General features: G+C 37.4%; 1 protein-coding gene across 4 annotated transcripts in view; it reads right to left on the reverse strand.

Moving 5' to 3' along the window:
- The window catches only part of GALNT13 (polypeptide N-acetylgalactosaminyltransferase 13), a 549,363-nt gene that overhangs the window by 225,994 nt on the left and 308,237 nt on the right, over positions 1–15,132 (reverse strand). For all 4 annotated transcript variants that reach the window (XM_027131165.1, XM_027131155.1, XM_027131182.1 and 1 more), the window contains 2 exons: positions 1,306–1,472; positions 475–682 (listed from right to left, as the gene is read on the reverse strand). In XM_027131165.1, coding sequence (XP_026986966.1) covers positions 475–682; positions 1,306–1,472 — 375 coding nt within the window. The remainder of the gene's footprint in view (positions 1–474; positions 683–1,305; positions 1,473–15,132) is intronic.

Below are 15,132 nucleotides of genomic sequence, written 5' to 3' on the forward strand. Positions count from 1 at the left end.
GACGTAGTAAAGGGAAGACTGTTCTGGGAGTGGGAAGAACTAAATTGCTGTTCCCATCATTTCCAATAACTGGGACAAGCTATTTAACTCATTTGTTCCTCCCTATTATTAAATACAGACAAGAATACCTTTATTACCTACCTCACAGGGTGATGGAAGACAAAGGTGCTTTGAAAATGTATTTTATAAAATATGATACTATTTTTGATTGGACTGATTTCCGTCACCTATAAAATGAATATTCAGCACATCTTTACTATTTGAATTGTTTGACTATTTCTTAACCAAATATTCAGATTCAGCATAAATAAGCCAAGGTCTTTATTAAATAAGGAGTAGGGGGCCTACTTTTTTAAAAGCTAGGAAATAAACATTCTGAAAATAGCAACTTGGAAGAAAGGTTTTGATGGACAGCTGAAAATGTCCTAACGGGTTCAGTCAAAACCCAGACAGACATAACACATGAATTCTTACCTGTCTTCCTTTATTCTTGCCAGCAAGGGCTCCAACCATCCTAACGTGCATTCACAGTGTGCATCGAGAAAAGTTATGACCTGTCCTTTTGAAGCAGCTGCTCCTCGAAGGCGGGCACGTATTAACCCAGAGCGCTCTTCCATTCTAATAATTTTTACCGGCACTTCTAAATTTTTCACATAATTATCTAATGTCAACTTGAGAAAATCTGTAATGTGCAATAAGAATTTATAAAGTTTTGAAACTGTTTTAAGACAGAGAAGAGATACTACTACCCAGATGGAAATTCAACATGCAGAAATGGTGGTAAACTCCTATCAACATTTTTTGCATTGTACAAAAGAAAGATGTAGAGATTTCATCAGTGAATTAGTATACAGTTCATTATGATTCTGTCACTTGGCTGACAAGGATAAAGATATACTAGGAAGTTAATATAGCAGAATCTAATTTAGAAACTGGGCCACAATGGCAAATGCAATCTCCTTAATTATAAGTTATTTTTCTTTTACCTTCACTAAAAAAAATAAAAAGACCAATATCCACAAAGTCATATAAATGCTCAGTCACAAGATCAACTGAGTTTGGAAAAAAAAGAAACACTTATGAAAGTCATTTTGGCTGATTTCTTAGGTTAGTAAGAATCATGGAATCATGAGATAAACTGAAAGAATTTGTTACTTGTTTCTGGAGTTGGTATATTAATGAAAATTTGATAGGTGGTTACAGAGTTAGTATAATTACAAGGAAAATACAGATCATTGCCCACTTACCTTTTTGAACACAGTTAAGCTTTCTAATTAAAAAAATATACAAAAAAAATATTTGTACCTCTTTCACTGGCATCATCTACCAAGATGACCTCAGAGAGTAGATAGTGTGGAGAACGATTTATAACACTGTAAACAGTTCTAAGGAGAGTGCTCCAAGCTTCATTATGAAATACAATGACTACACTTGTGTTTGGAAGTTCATCAGGGTAGACCTTTGTCTTGCATCTGGAAGAGAGGAAAGAAGAGGGACATGCTAAGAAGTTCATTTTTCATTCTGATCATTGTAATAAAAATATCCATTATGACACAACTTTAGACTTGAAAGCCCCTTACTACAGAAACACTTTATGATTATCTAAAATTATTTTCCTTTTAATATTTGCTGTGAGTAATCACTTGGCACTTTGAAAATTAAATATGCATACTTACTAATATTATTTTAACTGATTTTATTTTTGACTAATTTTACATTAACTCCAGGGAACAAAGAGGTATGACTTACACAAGTCTAAGAAAGCTAAAATAGCATTCTGAGTTTATCAATAGAAGACCAGGTACAACAGGGACAGATGAATTCACTTAGTAGATATAATTGTCTTCTTTGTTTAGAAAAAGAGTTATTGTATAACTCAAAAAGTCTTAAGAACATAAAAAGGCATCTGCTCACAGGGTTTTGAAGCTTGTAAAACTGAAATGATTTTTCTATTCTAAAATCTAGTCACGAACGCTTCCTATTCTGTTTGAGAATGCCATAATCCATGTCTACTTTGAGGTAAAGATTTAGGGGCCAGGATACACTTTACAGATTCTCAATGAGTACTATACAATCAAAATCGGAGATTATGAAAGGGTATAGGCTACCAGAACATCTCAAAGTTTAATGTGCAGAGGAATTGCCTAGGGATTTGTTAAAATGCAGATTCTGGTTCCGAAGATCTGGGGTGCAGCCTGAGAATATGCAGCTTTTAAAAAGTTTCTAGGGGCTTCCCTGGTGGCGCAGTGGTTGAGAGTCCGCCTGCCGATGCAGGGGACGCGGGTTCGTGCCCCGGTCCGGGAAGATCCCACATGCTGTGGAGCGGCTGGGCCCGTGATCCATGGCCGCTGAGCCTGTGCGTCCGGAGCCTGTGCTCCGCAACGGGAGAGGCCACAACAGTGAGAGGTCCGCGTACCACAAAAAAAAAAAAAAAAAAAAAGTTTCTAGGTGATTCAGATGCTTCTGATCACTGGAGCACACTATTTAGTAAGAGCTTACATCATAATTGTTATTACTTTTAGAACTTGATATTTTGAGAAAAACTTTTAGTTTTGCTTATAAGTTAAAAGAACTCCAGATTTTACTTTTCAAGCCATCCATTGAAAAAGGTACATTTTGATAAATAACATGCAGTGTGTTCTAGGTGGTCATCCCAAATTTAACATGCAGATGGCTCTCACCCATATCAACTTTCAACATTTAGACATTTCTGTCATGTAATGTTAAATCACTGTGATTACAGAATATTAAGAAAAGAATGTCACTGGGTATCCAGAACAGGAATAGAAGTTTATTCACCTTAGGTTATTTTTTCCTGTAAAATATTCTAAACAGCTAGAAAATTAAAATAATTCCATAAAGTAAAATGAACCAGATACAGCCTGCCACCAATAAATGACCTAATCTCTGACACAAAATTAGCATCGTTAAAATTAGTCCCCTTCACAGGTGAGTGAAAAAAAATCCACTAAAGTGTGGGCATCAAAGGCATGTAATAAAAGTCTGCTGAGATTTTAATCATCTTTTAAAACAGTCTAAAATATCACCTACTCAGTGAAGTGCTCTGCAATATAGCCAGATAAGAATGTGCATGTGTCTAACCATAACATTTTTTCAGCAAATATTTATTTGAATAACATTCATTAAGCAGCCACACTATATAGGACACTGTGTAAATAAGAAAAATCAAAATGTAGGGGGTGAAAAGTAGGTTGATTCATAGTCATCTCTTCCCATTCTGGTAGCAAAATTCAAATGGTTTCTATACGCTTCATCATCATTTGACCTGTACCTCCAGGCAGTTCATCACTAAATGAACTTAGAAAGCTGTCTTGGTAAGTCAGAAAGGTTCTTGCCATGATTTTCCTCAAACCTCCATTCTTCTTCCTCAGCAAAACACCCCCTCACTTTCAGCATGCTGAACAAAATGTATCATAAAGATAATCATTATCATCAATAAAGAAGTAAAGCTGGAGAAGCAGGCTGAAATCTGTCCAACAGTCAACAAACACTGGTTTAACCCAAGGATAACAGTCTATAAAGTCTACTTAGTATCATTTGGATAAAAATCATTTCTTTTAAATTAAATCTCTCACAAGTTACACTAAGTGCTAATAAAGAAAAAATGAATGAGATATTAATTTAGATAAATCATTTAAAATATCGAAATAAAAGCAGACATGTAGATCCAGCTTCTTAAACTATTTCCGGCATGCTTTATTTTTACGGTTAAAAAAAGTCCACTCACAAATGTTAATTTTATATTCATCTATGTGACGAAGTTATAATGAACTAATTTACTATTAATGTAGCTATTTTGCTTACTTAGAGAAAACTTCCACCATGTCATTATTTAATGTAGCATAAAAATAAAATGTGGCTAATATGTTATTAATTCTTCCTCTTCCTCCTATGTATGCAGTTATTTAGCAAAGAAAACTTTATATAATAATAAAATAATTTATAGGATAATTCTTGTTACATAAATTAATCATTTTCTATGTCAGTTTATCCAGTTATCTCAAGTGCATAGATACGTATGAACAAGAGTTTTTATTTTCGTGGTTTTTAATGGATTTGTGACACACTGAACTTGAATTATTGTCCGTAATTCATCAAACCTATTTTTTCACCTAGGGTTAGATACATCATGATTTTATGTTCCACTAGGAAAGAAAAATGTTTCACTAGGAAAAATTTTATGTTCCACTAGAAAAATGTTGTCAAATAAACTATAATATAATGCTTTCTTATCTTGAATAGGCTCTATTCAATACCTAAGTAAAGCCTATAGAAAAAGCTTTTAAACTTATTTGGACATAGATTCCTATCAATATTTTCAGGTTTGCTTATAAATCAGTCACACTAGTTTCTTGTTGCTTTGAAGTTTCTTTCATCTATTCTAAGGGGATTTCTCCAGCTTTAGGTTGTATTGCTTAAATGAGAGGCATGCGTTTAGCACGTACCTCAGTAACAAAATACAAAACAACTTCATCTTGAGTATCCTCCTTGGTACTATAAAGCTGTGCTTTGCAAAATTTAGCTGCAAAAGAATTATGTTGGGATCTTGATAAAATTCAGATTCTGATTCAGTAGATCTGGGATGGGCCCAAGGCCCTGAATTTCTAATAAGATGCCTGGTGACGTGGACACTGCTGGTCCTGGGTTGACATGATAAGCAACAAGGTTATGTAAATCAGTTAGCTGTTGATTAACAAGAAAATATGAAATTGCAGTCATTGCTCCAACCATAAATATTGGCTTCATCAAATGAAATATAATTTTTGCCACTGTTTCCTTGTCTTTCTGTTCAGACAATAACTTTTTGTTCTAATACTGAATCATATTGTAATCTTTCTGAAGAAATGTTGAATGACAAACTCTACACATACAGTACAAATACTGCACATAACTTAGTCGAAGTTTAACTATGTAAACGGCCATGACCACATTCACACAAACTTAAGGAATATTGCCTACATGACAACTGCCAGCTGGTAGACAATGTTTGTAACTAATCATTAACTGTAAAACTCATCCTGATTTCAGACATATAAAAGGTATAAAGCGTACACTTAGAACAGGTGAATACAATAATTTTTCTTTAGCCACAGAAAAGTACTAAAGTGTTGTTTGATTTTTTCAGGTTTTTTTTTTTTAATGTCTTTAGTATCTAAACTGGCAGAGTTTTTTTTTAACTGGCTGATGTTTCCAGAAATAATTAAAAACAAACAAAACAAAACAAGGAACCTATATGATGTAGGTGGAGGTAAGTACTTAAAATAAATAGATAGTTTGGATTTCTCTAATAATCTCTTCACCCTCACACATGACAACCTCCTTCTTCTGTGGTATTACAGGAAGAATTTCACCACTGTTCACCTCAGCTTTTACGTCTCTCATAATAAGATTAAAGTATGTACTCTGAAATGTGTGGTAGACATTGCTTGGTCTACACAGCTGAGTAAAGCTCAGAATCTCCAAAAGGTGGAATTGCAAAGGACTTTCAAAGTTGACTAATTCAAATATTTATTTCACAGAATACAAGTCTCAAGTCACAGAGCTAGTTCAATACTCTGCATAATAAAGTAATAAATAATACCACTAATAAAATAATTTATTATTTAATAATATTAGTAATAGTAATGATTTCTGCTCCATATTATATGCTAGATGTCTTAAATGATGTTGTTGGTATCTGAAAAATTAGAAAAAAAGCATTTTTATGCCTTTTAAAATAATTTATATCTTTATAAATATCTTTAAGTCAAGAGAAGTAGATTCTCCTAGGATCATTTTATTAAAACTAAGCATAGAAAGACAGCTTTCACTGAAATTAGGTACATATAGATCAAATACTCTTAGCAACCTGTCTTTCGAAGATATTATTTCTTTTATGTGAACATCTAAATAGAACTGGAAAATTTGACATAATTGTGGGAACACAATGTGCATGTAATTAACTTTGAGAGTAAAAGTGGCAGACTGCAACAGTAATTTTCATCAATTTGAAAGGAATATCTGATACCCAATACTCAAATTAAGCTCCTGAAATCTGGTATTCCAATAAGATCATAAGCTTTATCATAGCAGCATTTCATATTTGCACTATATTTTGACATTCTAAATCTATAATAGTTGAAATAAAATGAAGGTTTATTTCCTTTTAATTCTGTAATAATATATCTCTGGCTCTAATTCTTAGCTGCACATAGGAATCATCCCATGAGCTTGAAAAAAAATTACTGATATGTGGGTTTTAGCCACAGAGATTCTGATTTAGGGGTCTGGGGTGTGGCCATGGGTAATGGGATTAAAAAGAAATCTCTCCTGGGGATTTGAATGTGCAGCCAAGGTGACAGCTGTTACCGAAATGTATTTAACAGAAACACTGATATGATATACATGCATATATATGTATATACATACATGTATGTATGTATATACATACATACATATATAAAACCTTTTTGCTTACATCAACATTTTAAAATAGGATGTATAAGGTTAGTATCTCTTGTTGTGTTTGTATGAACTAAAATAAGGCACTATTTCCTTTAATTATAAGTACTGGAGTCAGAAAGTCTCTACTTCAATTACAATCTCTTCTGTCATCTGGATACATACTAATGTTCATCCAGTTTTCTGTGTATCAGCTGTTGATTTGTAAATGTATGAGAAATAAATGCAACTGCTCTTCTTTGGAGAGAATTCGGGGGTAGAATCACTTTTCCACTGTCTGGAACATGGAAATAGTGAGATAGTGCACCTATTTACCATCTTTTCCCTTGGCTATGCCCATATTATGGGAACATAGACTGTTACAATTTGATTTTATCCTTTTCAAAACCATATTGATGATTTCAGATAAGCTACTGGAACACAACATGCCACATCAAAGAAAAATTGACTACAAAATGAGAATGGGAAATCACAAAGGATCCATAATTACACACTGGTTTAGTTAGATACAGTGCATTTCGGACTCCAAACAAAGGCTGTCAACACTGTAGTTTGCATGACTTTTTGGATTGCTGCTCAGTGAATCAGCGGCTACCTTTAACTGCCTCAAACAAAGAAGAGTAATAACAGTGATTTAAAATAAAGACTTACAAGTCCTCTATATACTTCTTAATTTTAAGAGCTGTGGGAATTGCATTGAACCTTGCAGAATTATGTGTGGTTTCCATGTTTCCCCGTCATTAACATTTATATTCACAGAGAGAAATGCCATCATTTTCCAATGCACCCATGCAAAGAAAACTTGGGCAACAGGAAAGTGTTTCTTCCATAATTGAAAGCTTGGTGCCTCCGTAAAATGAAGCACTTAATTTTGCATGGGTTTCTATATGTTGATTTGTACTTCCGTGGTGTTAAACCTTCCAAAAGTAAGTTCCTGTAAGTCATAATTACTTGACTATTTCAATTTTTTTCTTTTTTTACAAAATCAAACTGTTCTTCACCTGTCCCAATCACCTTTATTTTAACATCCAGGTAGACCCTGTACTCATCCTTAGCCTATTTGCTATCAGATCTATTCTTTGCTCCTTCTGTTTTCTTCTAAGTATTGGGGTGGGGGGAGCAGGAGAGTTTTTGAGCAGGATGCTTTTTCCAAGACTCCCTTGCTTGTCAGTTTCTCTTTGAAATATGCCACGAGGACCTTGGGTGGAGAGCGCTGTGCAGCAGAAAGGAGGAAGAGGGAGCCAGGGAATTTCTTTCTCTCTACTTCCCTAATCCCAGAGAAGACTACTCAGCCCCTCCCCCAACCTTGTACTTCATATATGCCTCAATCCTTTTACTTATTAAACTCTTTCACAACAAATACATATAATCCAGTAGACTAGGGGCTTCTTAAAAAGAAGAGGGAAGGTTAATCTTATCTCTGTGCTGCCAGAAACTAGCCTTCTGCATGTCACAAAATATATTTAGTAAGGGGTTGACGCATGAAAACTTCACCAAGAGGCAGGCTATTGTATTAATTATCAGATTAACTTCCCAATTGTAGTTTTTAAAAATAAATTTATTTATTTATTTCTTAATTTTTGGCTGTGTTGGGTCTTCGTTGTTGTGCATGGTCTCTCTCTAGTTGTGGTGAGCGGGGGCTACTTTTTGTTGCGGTGCGCAGGCTTCCTCATTGCAGTGGCTTCTCCTGTTGTGGAGCACGGGCTCTAGGCACGAGGGCTCAGTAGTTGTGGCTCACGGGCTCTAGCGCGCAGGCTCATTAGTTGTGGCACACGGCCTTAGCTGCTCCGCGGCATGTGGGATCTTACTGGACCAGGGCTCAAACCTGTGTCTCCTGCATTGGCAGGCGGATTCTTAACCACTGTGCCACCAGGGAAGTCCCCCAGCCATAGTTCTACACTATTATAATCTGAACTAGAGGCGTAGAAATACCCGTTTTTCTACATCTTTTTATATTTTCAGTTGGTTTTGGTTTTCAAGCTTCTAGAGCCATGGCAAATAAATGAGCTAGGGATAGGAAAGAGGAGGAGTATCAGAAAATTGGTCTGCAAGTCATTTTATTATAACATATTCCCCTCAAACATAAGTAACATCGTTCTATTTTGATATACTGGAGAAGGCTCTGTGTCTGGAAAATCTATGTTTATCTCCTCATTCTGCCATTAGGATCTATGAGCAAACTCTTGAAGCTTCAGTTCTGGCATTGCCTAAATTGGAGTAAAACTGCTTGCCACATCTATACCACAGGACTTTTGAGGAAACAAATGGAATTATTAAGGAATTATATGAATGTAAGTTATTATTATGCTATTCTTATATTATCAAGTACTATATGAAATATTACAGATAAGGTCTTTGGTTCAGCCTTGCTGCTGATAGTATTCTGACCATAGCCATATTAACTTGTCTTTTATTCTTAGTTTCTGTGGCCAAGCATCCATTTTATTCCTTACTTCCAATGCATTTTCAATAACAGGTCTGGTGTCTAGACCATCCTGGCTTGAGAACTGCTTTATTTCTTTGTCCAGGGTAGCAGTGTGGAATAAAGGTCCTGCCTCTTTCGCTTTTAGTTCTTTCAAATCATTTATTGCCGTAATCTGAAATTTCTGCTGCTGGCTGTGGCTGCTTGCTATTAAATCTTCCTGCTTACCTTAATCTCTGCTGGAAGATCTCAAAGGGTCAATTTCTGCTGAGATCTCTGCTTCTTGCCTGCTCTTGAATATCCATGAGTTAGGTCTATCAACCTGTGTTCCCTCCTGTTACCAAAGCTGGAAGAGATTCCCACCCTATAGGTCGGTCTGATTATCCAATCCTGCATTTCTCAGCTAGGGTTAGGCCACCTCCTCCTGTAGTCAAGCTCTGATTTAAGAAACATCATAATAAGAAAGCTAGTACTAAGTGGCGAACATTTACTGAACTCTTAGTTACGTAGCAGACATTTTACTATACGTTTTCTATGTATCATCTCATTTGACCCTGAGAACTGAAATCTCCTGCAACCACACAGGTTAAATATCAGAACTAAGAGAAGGCTATGAACTCATAAATAGCTTCACTGCATGCTTCAAGAACTTCCAGAAAATAAATTTATTCAAACAATTAATTGGTCAAACAATCCCCTTTTAAGGAGAGTACGTTGCTTGGTTGTCTTCTCAGGACAATATATATCTTAACTAGACAAACTGCTTGCCTATCAGTTGACCTCAAGACGTTTTCCTCAATATGTCCACCAATCCTAAACTACTACATCATACACTGACCAGGCTCAATAAGATTCCTGCATTAAAAGACCAGTCTTAAGCCACTTAAACCCAGACCCCCAATCTCGATAAATCTCTAACGTGGACTCTCTTTCCAAGACTACTAGAACTCATCAGAACTGTCTGTTAAGGTGGTGGGTATTCTGGTGATCTTTTATGGAGTCCTTATACTATTCTTATAATAATCATTAATAACTATATATTATATAATAATCATATAATATTATATAATCATAATAATTATTCTTATAATAATTATAATTGCAGTCCCTATAATATTCTAAATTACTCCCATTTGATAATAACTTAATGTTCAGGTCAGTTAAGTAACTTGCTTCTAAGTGACAGAGCTGGGTTTCAAACCCCGGAAATCTGACTTTAATAGCTGCTATTCAACCTCTTTCCTGATAGGATAAGGCCTTTCTCATTTAGAGAAGAAACTGCCTTTGTTAGGGAGAATTCTTAGAATAGGTACTTGGGGAGCCTGAAGGTATGCATTCCCAGAAAACAAAAGAAAACATTAATTGCTTTGAATGAGGTGAGGGGAAATTTTGCTTTGCTCCAGCGGGGGTGGGCACTTGAGGTGGGAAAGACTAAAGAAAGGAGTAAAAAGGGACTAGGGAGAGGAGATGAGCAAGTAAAATGATGAGAGGCTAAAGTGGACAGTGGACTTTCCTCAGTGATGAGACAACTGCAAGAGGTTTTAAAGATGAGTTATATCTAAAATTCATATTTGACTACAATGTTATAATGCAACCCCACCTCCCTTCCTACTATCCATTAAATTTGCCCTACTCATAAATGCACTACATTGGTGAAGTATGTCTCTCATTTAAGAAAGAAGCTAGGTGTAGCATCTGTATTGCACTGTGAGGAACTGAGACAGCAGTCACAAAAGCAATCATAAAAGAATGTCTACCAGGGAAATGAGTAAATCTTGGGAGGACGATTCTTTTGGCTTTAAGCTGACTTATCTTGACAGACTGGGTACACTAAGTTGACATCTGCTTTATATTAAAAAATAAAATATCATAAATCTAATTTCTACCAAATAAATGGCAACCATATACTCCCACTGGAGTTACTTCCATGTCAACAGTTGCTAAACAATCTCTTTTTTCCAGCACATAAAAGAAGTACTGTACAAGCAAGTTTTATATTTTTTCTATTGTGAAGAATTCTCTTTTTTGGAAATGAATTATAATTCAACACTGTATCTAGAAGTAAAAGAATACCATTCAAGTAAGTGTTGTGGCCTTTGTTGTGTTGGAACATGAATTTAGAAGGCTGTTCTCTTTCTATGACCTCTGAATATAATTCTTTCATGCTATTGAAAGTACTTAACAATGAGTTGTCTAAATTGAATGTGCTTATTGAATGCAGTAACTATAATTAAAGTGACTTTGCAACAAAATTACTCACTATTGTCATTCATAAGTTTAAACTCTCACATTTGTTAGTGAAAATAACACTGATTTCAATAAGGCCTGGATTCTGGAACAAGCTTTGCTTCTGTCCTCATTCATGGCCTTATCCAAGTCAACTGACTACCCTAAGCCTTATAGGTTTCACTTCTCTTAGACAATGAAACCACCGCACAGGTTCACAGGCAGAAACTTTGATATTGACATTATGGTGGTGATGTTGACATCATGAGTCACCAATCCTGATGATTCCTCCCTCAGTATCTTTATTATCCTTCGCAGTAACTATGTCCTCTACATAGACTATCATCCCTTCTCTAAGTTATTGCATGGCATCACTATGGTGCATTTAGGGGACATTTTGACGCCCAAAGTACATCCTTCTCATTGCAGACCAGAATGCAGATCTAAGCAGCCACTCTTTTATTCAAATGTTCTGATGGCTCTTCATCGCCTAATGTTAAAATCTAAAGGCTTTTCCTGGCTTAGTCTCACACATGTCACCTTCTCCTCTCGCCATGGCATTTAACTCTTCTGCAATACTGAACATCTCAAAGTTCCTTCAATAAACAAAGCTTTCTCATGCCTTTATCTTCCTCAATCTCTAGAATTCCTTGTATTTGGAATGCTATCTTCCCTGAAGTGCTCACACACATTATTCATGGTAGGACTCAAGTCGCACTTCCTCAATGAAACTGTATTTCCTGCACAGATATCCAACTGTTCACTCTCCTAAACTCCCAGAACATTTTATGTATTTATTCCCTTTTCCTTCTCTTTCTTTTCATTTTCACAAGGGTTTTTTTCCTGGTCCTTGTGCATTTACATCTTTTGCATGATTATGACCACATTGCAAAATTTGGGTTTTCAAACATTTTCCAGTTTCAATGTAATCTACGTAACTATCGAGAATGGAGTCATTCTGAAGTGTGTGGAAAACTCCCTACCATACTGTAGCTACTGTTTTCAAGAAAAGCTCTGAAATGTTCCCAGAAAAGATCCCTTTCTTCTCATTATTCTTCTAATGAGACTTTCCTTTAGCTAGAATATAAAATATTCTGTGATTTTATAAATATATTCTCTGAATATAAAATATTCATTTGTGAATCAAGTACATACATATATATATTATAAACCATACCTTCTTGAGGAAAGATGGAGTTACAGATAATGAAAGAAAGTTCAATTGGTCAAGTGCGGCTCTATATCCAGAGTGAATTGTGATGGATGCTGTTTCAGAGTACAAGTCTGTATCAAGAACAATGCAGTGGGGTAGACCTTCAAGATGGAGGAGGAGTAAGACACGGAGATCACCTTCCTCCCCACAAATACATCAGAAATACATCTACATGTGGAACAACTCCTACAGAACACCTACTGAACGCTGGCAGAAGACCTCAGACCTCCCAAAAGGCAAGAAACTCCTCACATACCTGGGTAGTGCAAAAGAAAAAAGAAAAAACAAACAAAAGAATAGGGACGGCACCTGCACATTGGGGAGGGAGCTGTGAAGGAGGAAAAGTTTCCACACACTAGAAAGCCCCTTCGCAGGCGGAGGGGGGAAGCTGTGGAGCCACGGACGAGAGCGCAGCAACAGGGGTGCGGAGGGCAAAGCGGAGAGATTCCCACACAGAGGATCGGTGCAGACCAGCACTCACTAGCCCGAGAGGCTTGTCTGTTCACCCGCTGGGGCGGGCGGGGCTGGGAGCTGAGGCTCGGGCTTCGGTTGGAGCACAGGGAGAGGACTGGGGTTGGCTGCGTGAACACAGCCTGAAGGCGGCTAGTGTGCCACAGCTAGCCGGGAGGGAGTCCAGGAAAAAGTCTGGAACTGCCTAACAATTAAGAGACCATTGTTTCAGGGTGCGCGAGGAGAGGGGATTCAGAGAACCGCCTAAACAAGCTCCAGGGATGGGCGCGAGCCGCGGTTATCGGCGCAGACCCCAGAAACGGGCATGAGATGCTAAGCCTGCTGCTGCTGCAGCCACCAAGAAGCCTGTGTGTGAGCACAGGTCACTCTCCACACCTCCCCTCCCGGGAGCCTGTGCAGCCCGCCAAGCCAGGGTCCTGTGATCCAGGGACAACTTCCCCTGAAGTTGAACACAGAGAATACAGAGAACGCACGGTGAGCCTCAGTCTGGTGAAACGTCACGCCAGCCTCCACTGCCGCAGGCTCGCCCTGCATCCGTAGCCCTCCCTCCCACCGGCCTGAGTGAGCCAGAACCCCCGAATCAGCTGCTCCTTTAACCCCGTTCTTTCTGAGTGGGAACAGACTCCCTCAGGCGACCTACACGCAGAGGCAGGGCCAAACCCAAAGCTGAACCCCAGGAGCTATGCCAAAGAAGAAGAGAAAGGAAAATTTCTCCCAGTAGCCTCAGGTACAGTGGATTAAATCTCCACATTCAAAGTGATGTACCCTGCATCTGTAGAATACCTGAACAGACAATGAGTCATGCCAAAATTGAGGCAGTGGACTTTGGGAGCAACTATATATATAATTTTATACTTTTTCTCTTTTTGTGAGTGTGTATGTGTATGCTTCTTTGTGTGATTTCCTGTGTATAGCTTTGCTTTTACCATTTGTCCTAGGGCTCTGTCTGTCCATTTTTTTTGTGTTTTTTTTAGTATAGTTTTTAGTGCTTGTTATCATTGGTGGATTTGTTTTAGGTTTGGTTGCTCTCTTCTTTCCTTTTTTTATTACTTTTTAATTTTTTAAATTTTTAATAATTACTTATTTTTTATTTCAATTACTTTATTTTATTGTATTGTATTTTTTCCCTTCTTTCTTTATTTCTTCTCCCTTTTCTTCTGAGCCGTGTGGCTGATAGGGTCTTGGTGCTCCGGCTGGGTGTCAGGCCTGTGCCTCTGACATGGGAGAGCTGAGATCAGGACACTGGTCCACCACACACCTCCCGGCTCCACGTACTATCAAATGGAGAAAGCTCTCCCAGAGACTTCATCTCAATGCTAAGACACAGCTCAACTTAATGGCCAGCAAGCTACAGTGCTGGACACCCTATGCCAAACAACTAGCAAGACAGGAACACAAACCCATCTATTAGCACAGAGGCTGCCTAAAATTATAATAAGGTCACAGACACCGCAAAACACACCACAGCATGCAGACCTACCCACCAAAAAGACAAGATCCAGCCCCACCAACCAGAACACAGGCACTAGGTCCCCTCCACCAGGAAGCCTACACAACCCACTGAACCAACATTAGCCACTGGGGGCAGACACCGAAAACAACGGGAACCATGAACTTGAGGCCTGCAAAAAGGAGACTCCAAACACAGTAAGTTAAGCAAAATGAGAATACAGAGAACACACAGCAGATGAAGGATCAAGGTAAAAACCCACCAGACTAAACAAAGGAAGAGGAAATAGGCAGTCTACCTGAAAAAGAATTCAGAGCAATGATGGTAAAGATGATCCAAAACCTTGGCAATAAAATGGAAAAAATACAAGAAATGTTTAACAAGGAACTGGAAGAACTAAAGAGCAAACAAACAATGATGAACAACACAATAAATGAAATTAAAAATTCTCTAGAAGGAATCAATAGCAGAATAATGGAGGCAGAAGAATGGATAAGTCACCTGGAAGATACAAGAGTGGAAAAAACTACTGCAGAGCAGAATAAAGAAAAAAGGATTAAAAGAATTGAGGACAGTCTCAGAGACCTCTGGGACAACATTAAACTCACCAACATTTGGATTATAGGGATCACAGAAGAAGAAGAGAAAAAGAAAGGGACTGAGAAAATATTTGAAGAGATTATAGTTGAAAACTTCCCTAACATGGGAAAGGAAATAGTCAATCAAGTTCAGGAAGTGCAGAGAGTCCCACACAGGATAAATCCAAGGAGAAACAAGCCATGACACATATTAATCAAACTATCAAAAATTAAATACAAAGAAAAAATATTAAAAGTAGAAAGGGAAAAACAACAAATAACATACAAGGGAATCTCCATAAGGTTAACA

Source organism: Aethalodelphis obliquidens, unplaced genomic scaffold (genome assembly GCF_003676395.1).
Source record: "Aethalodelphis obliquidens isolate GAN/ISIS:26980383/991018 unplaced genomic scaffold, ASM367639v1 scaffold2, whole genome shotgun sequence".
Taxonomy (NCBI): domain Eukaryota; kingdom Metazoa; phylum Chordata; class Mammalia; order Artiodactyla; family Delphinidae; genus Aethalodelphis; species Aethalodelphis obliquidens.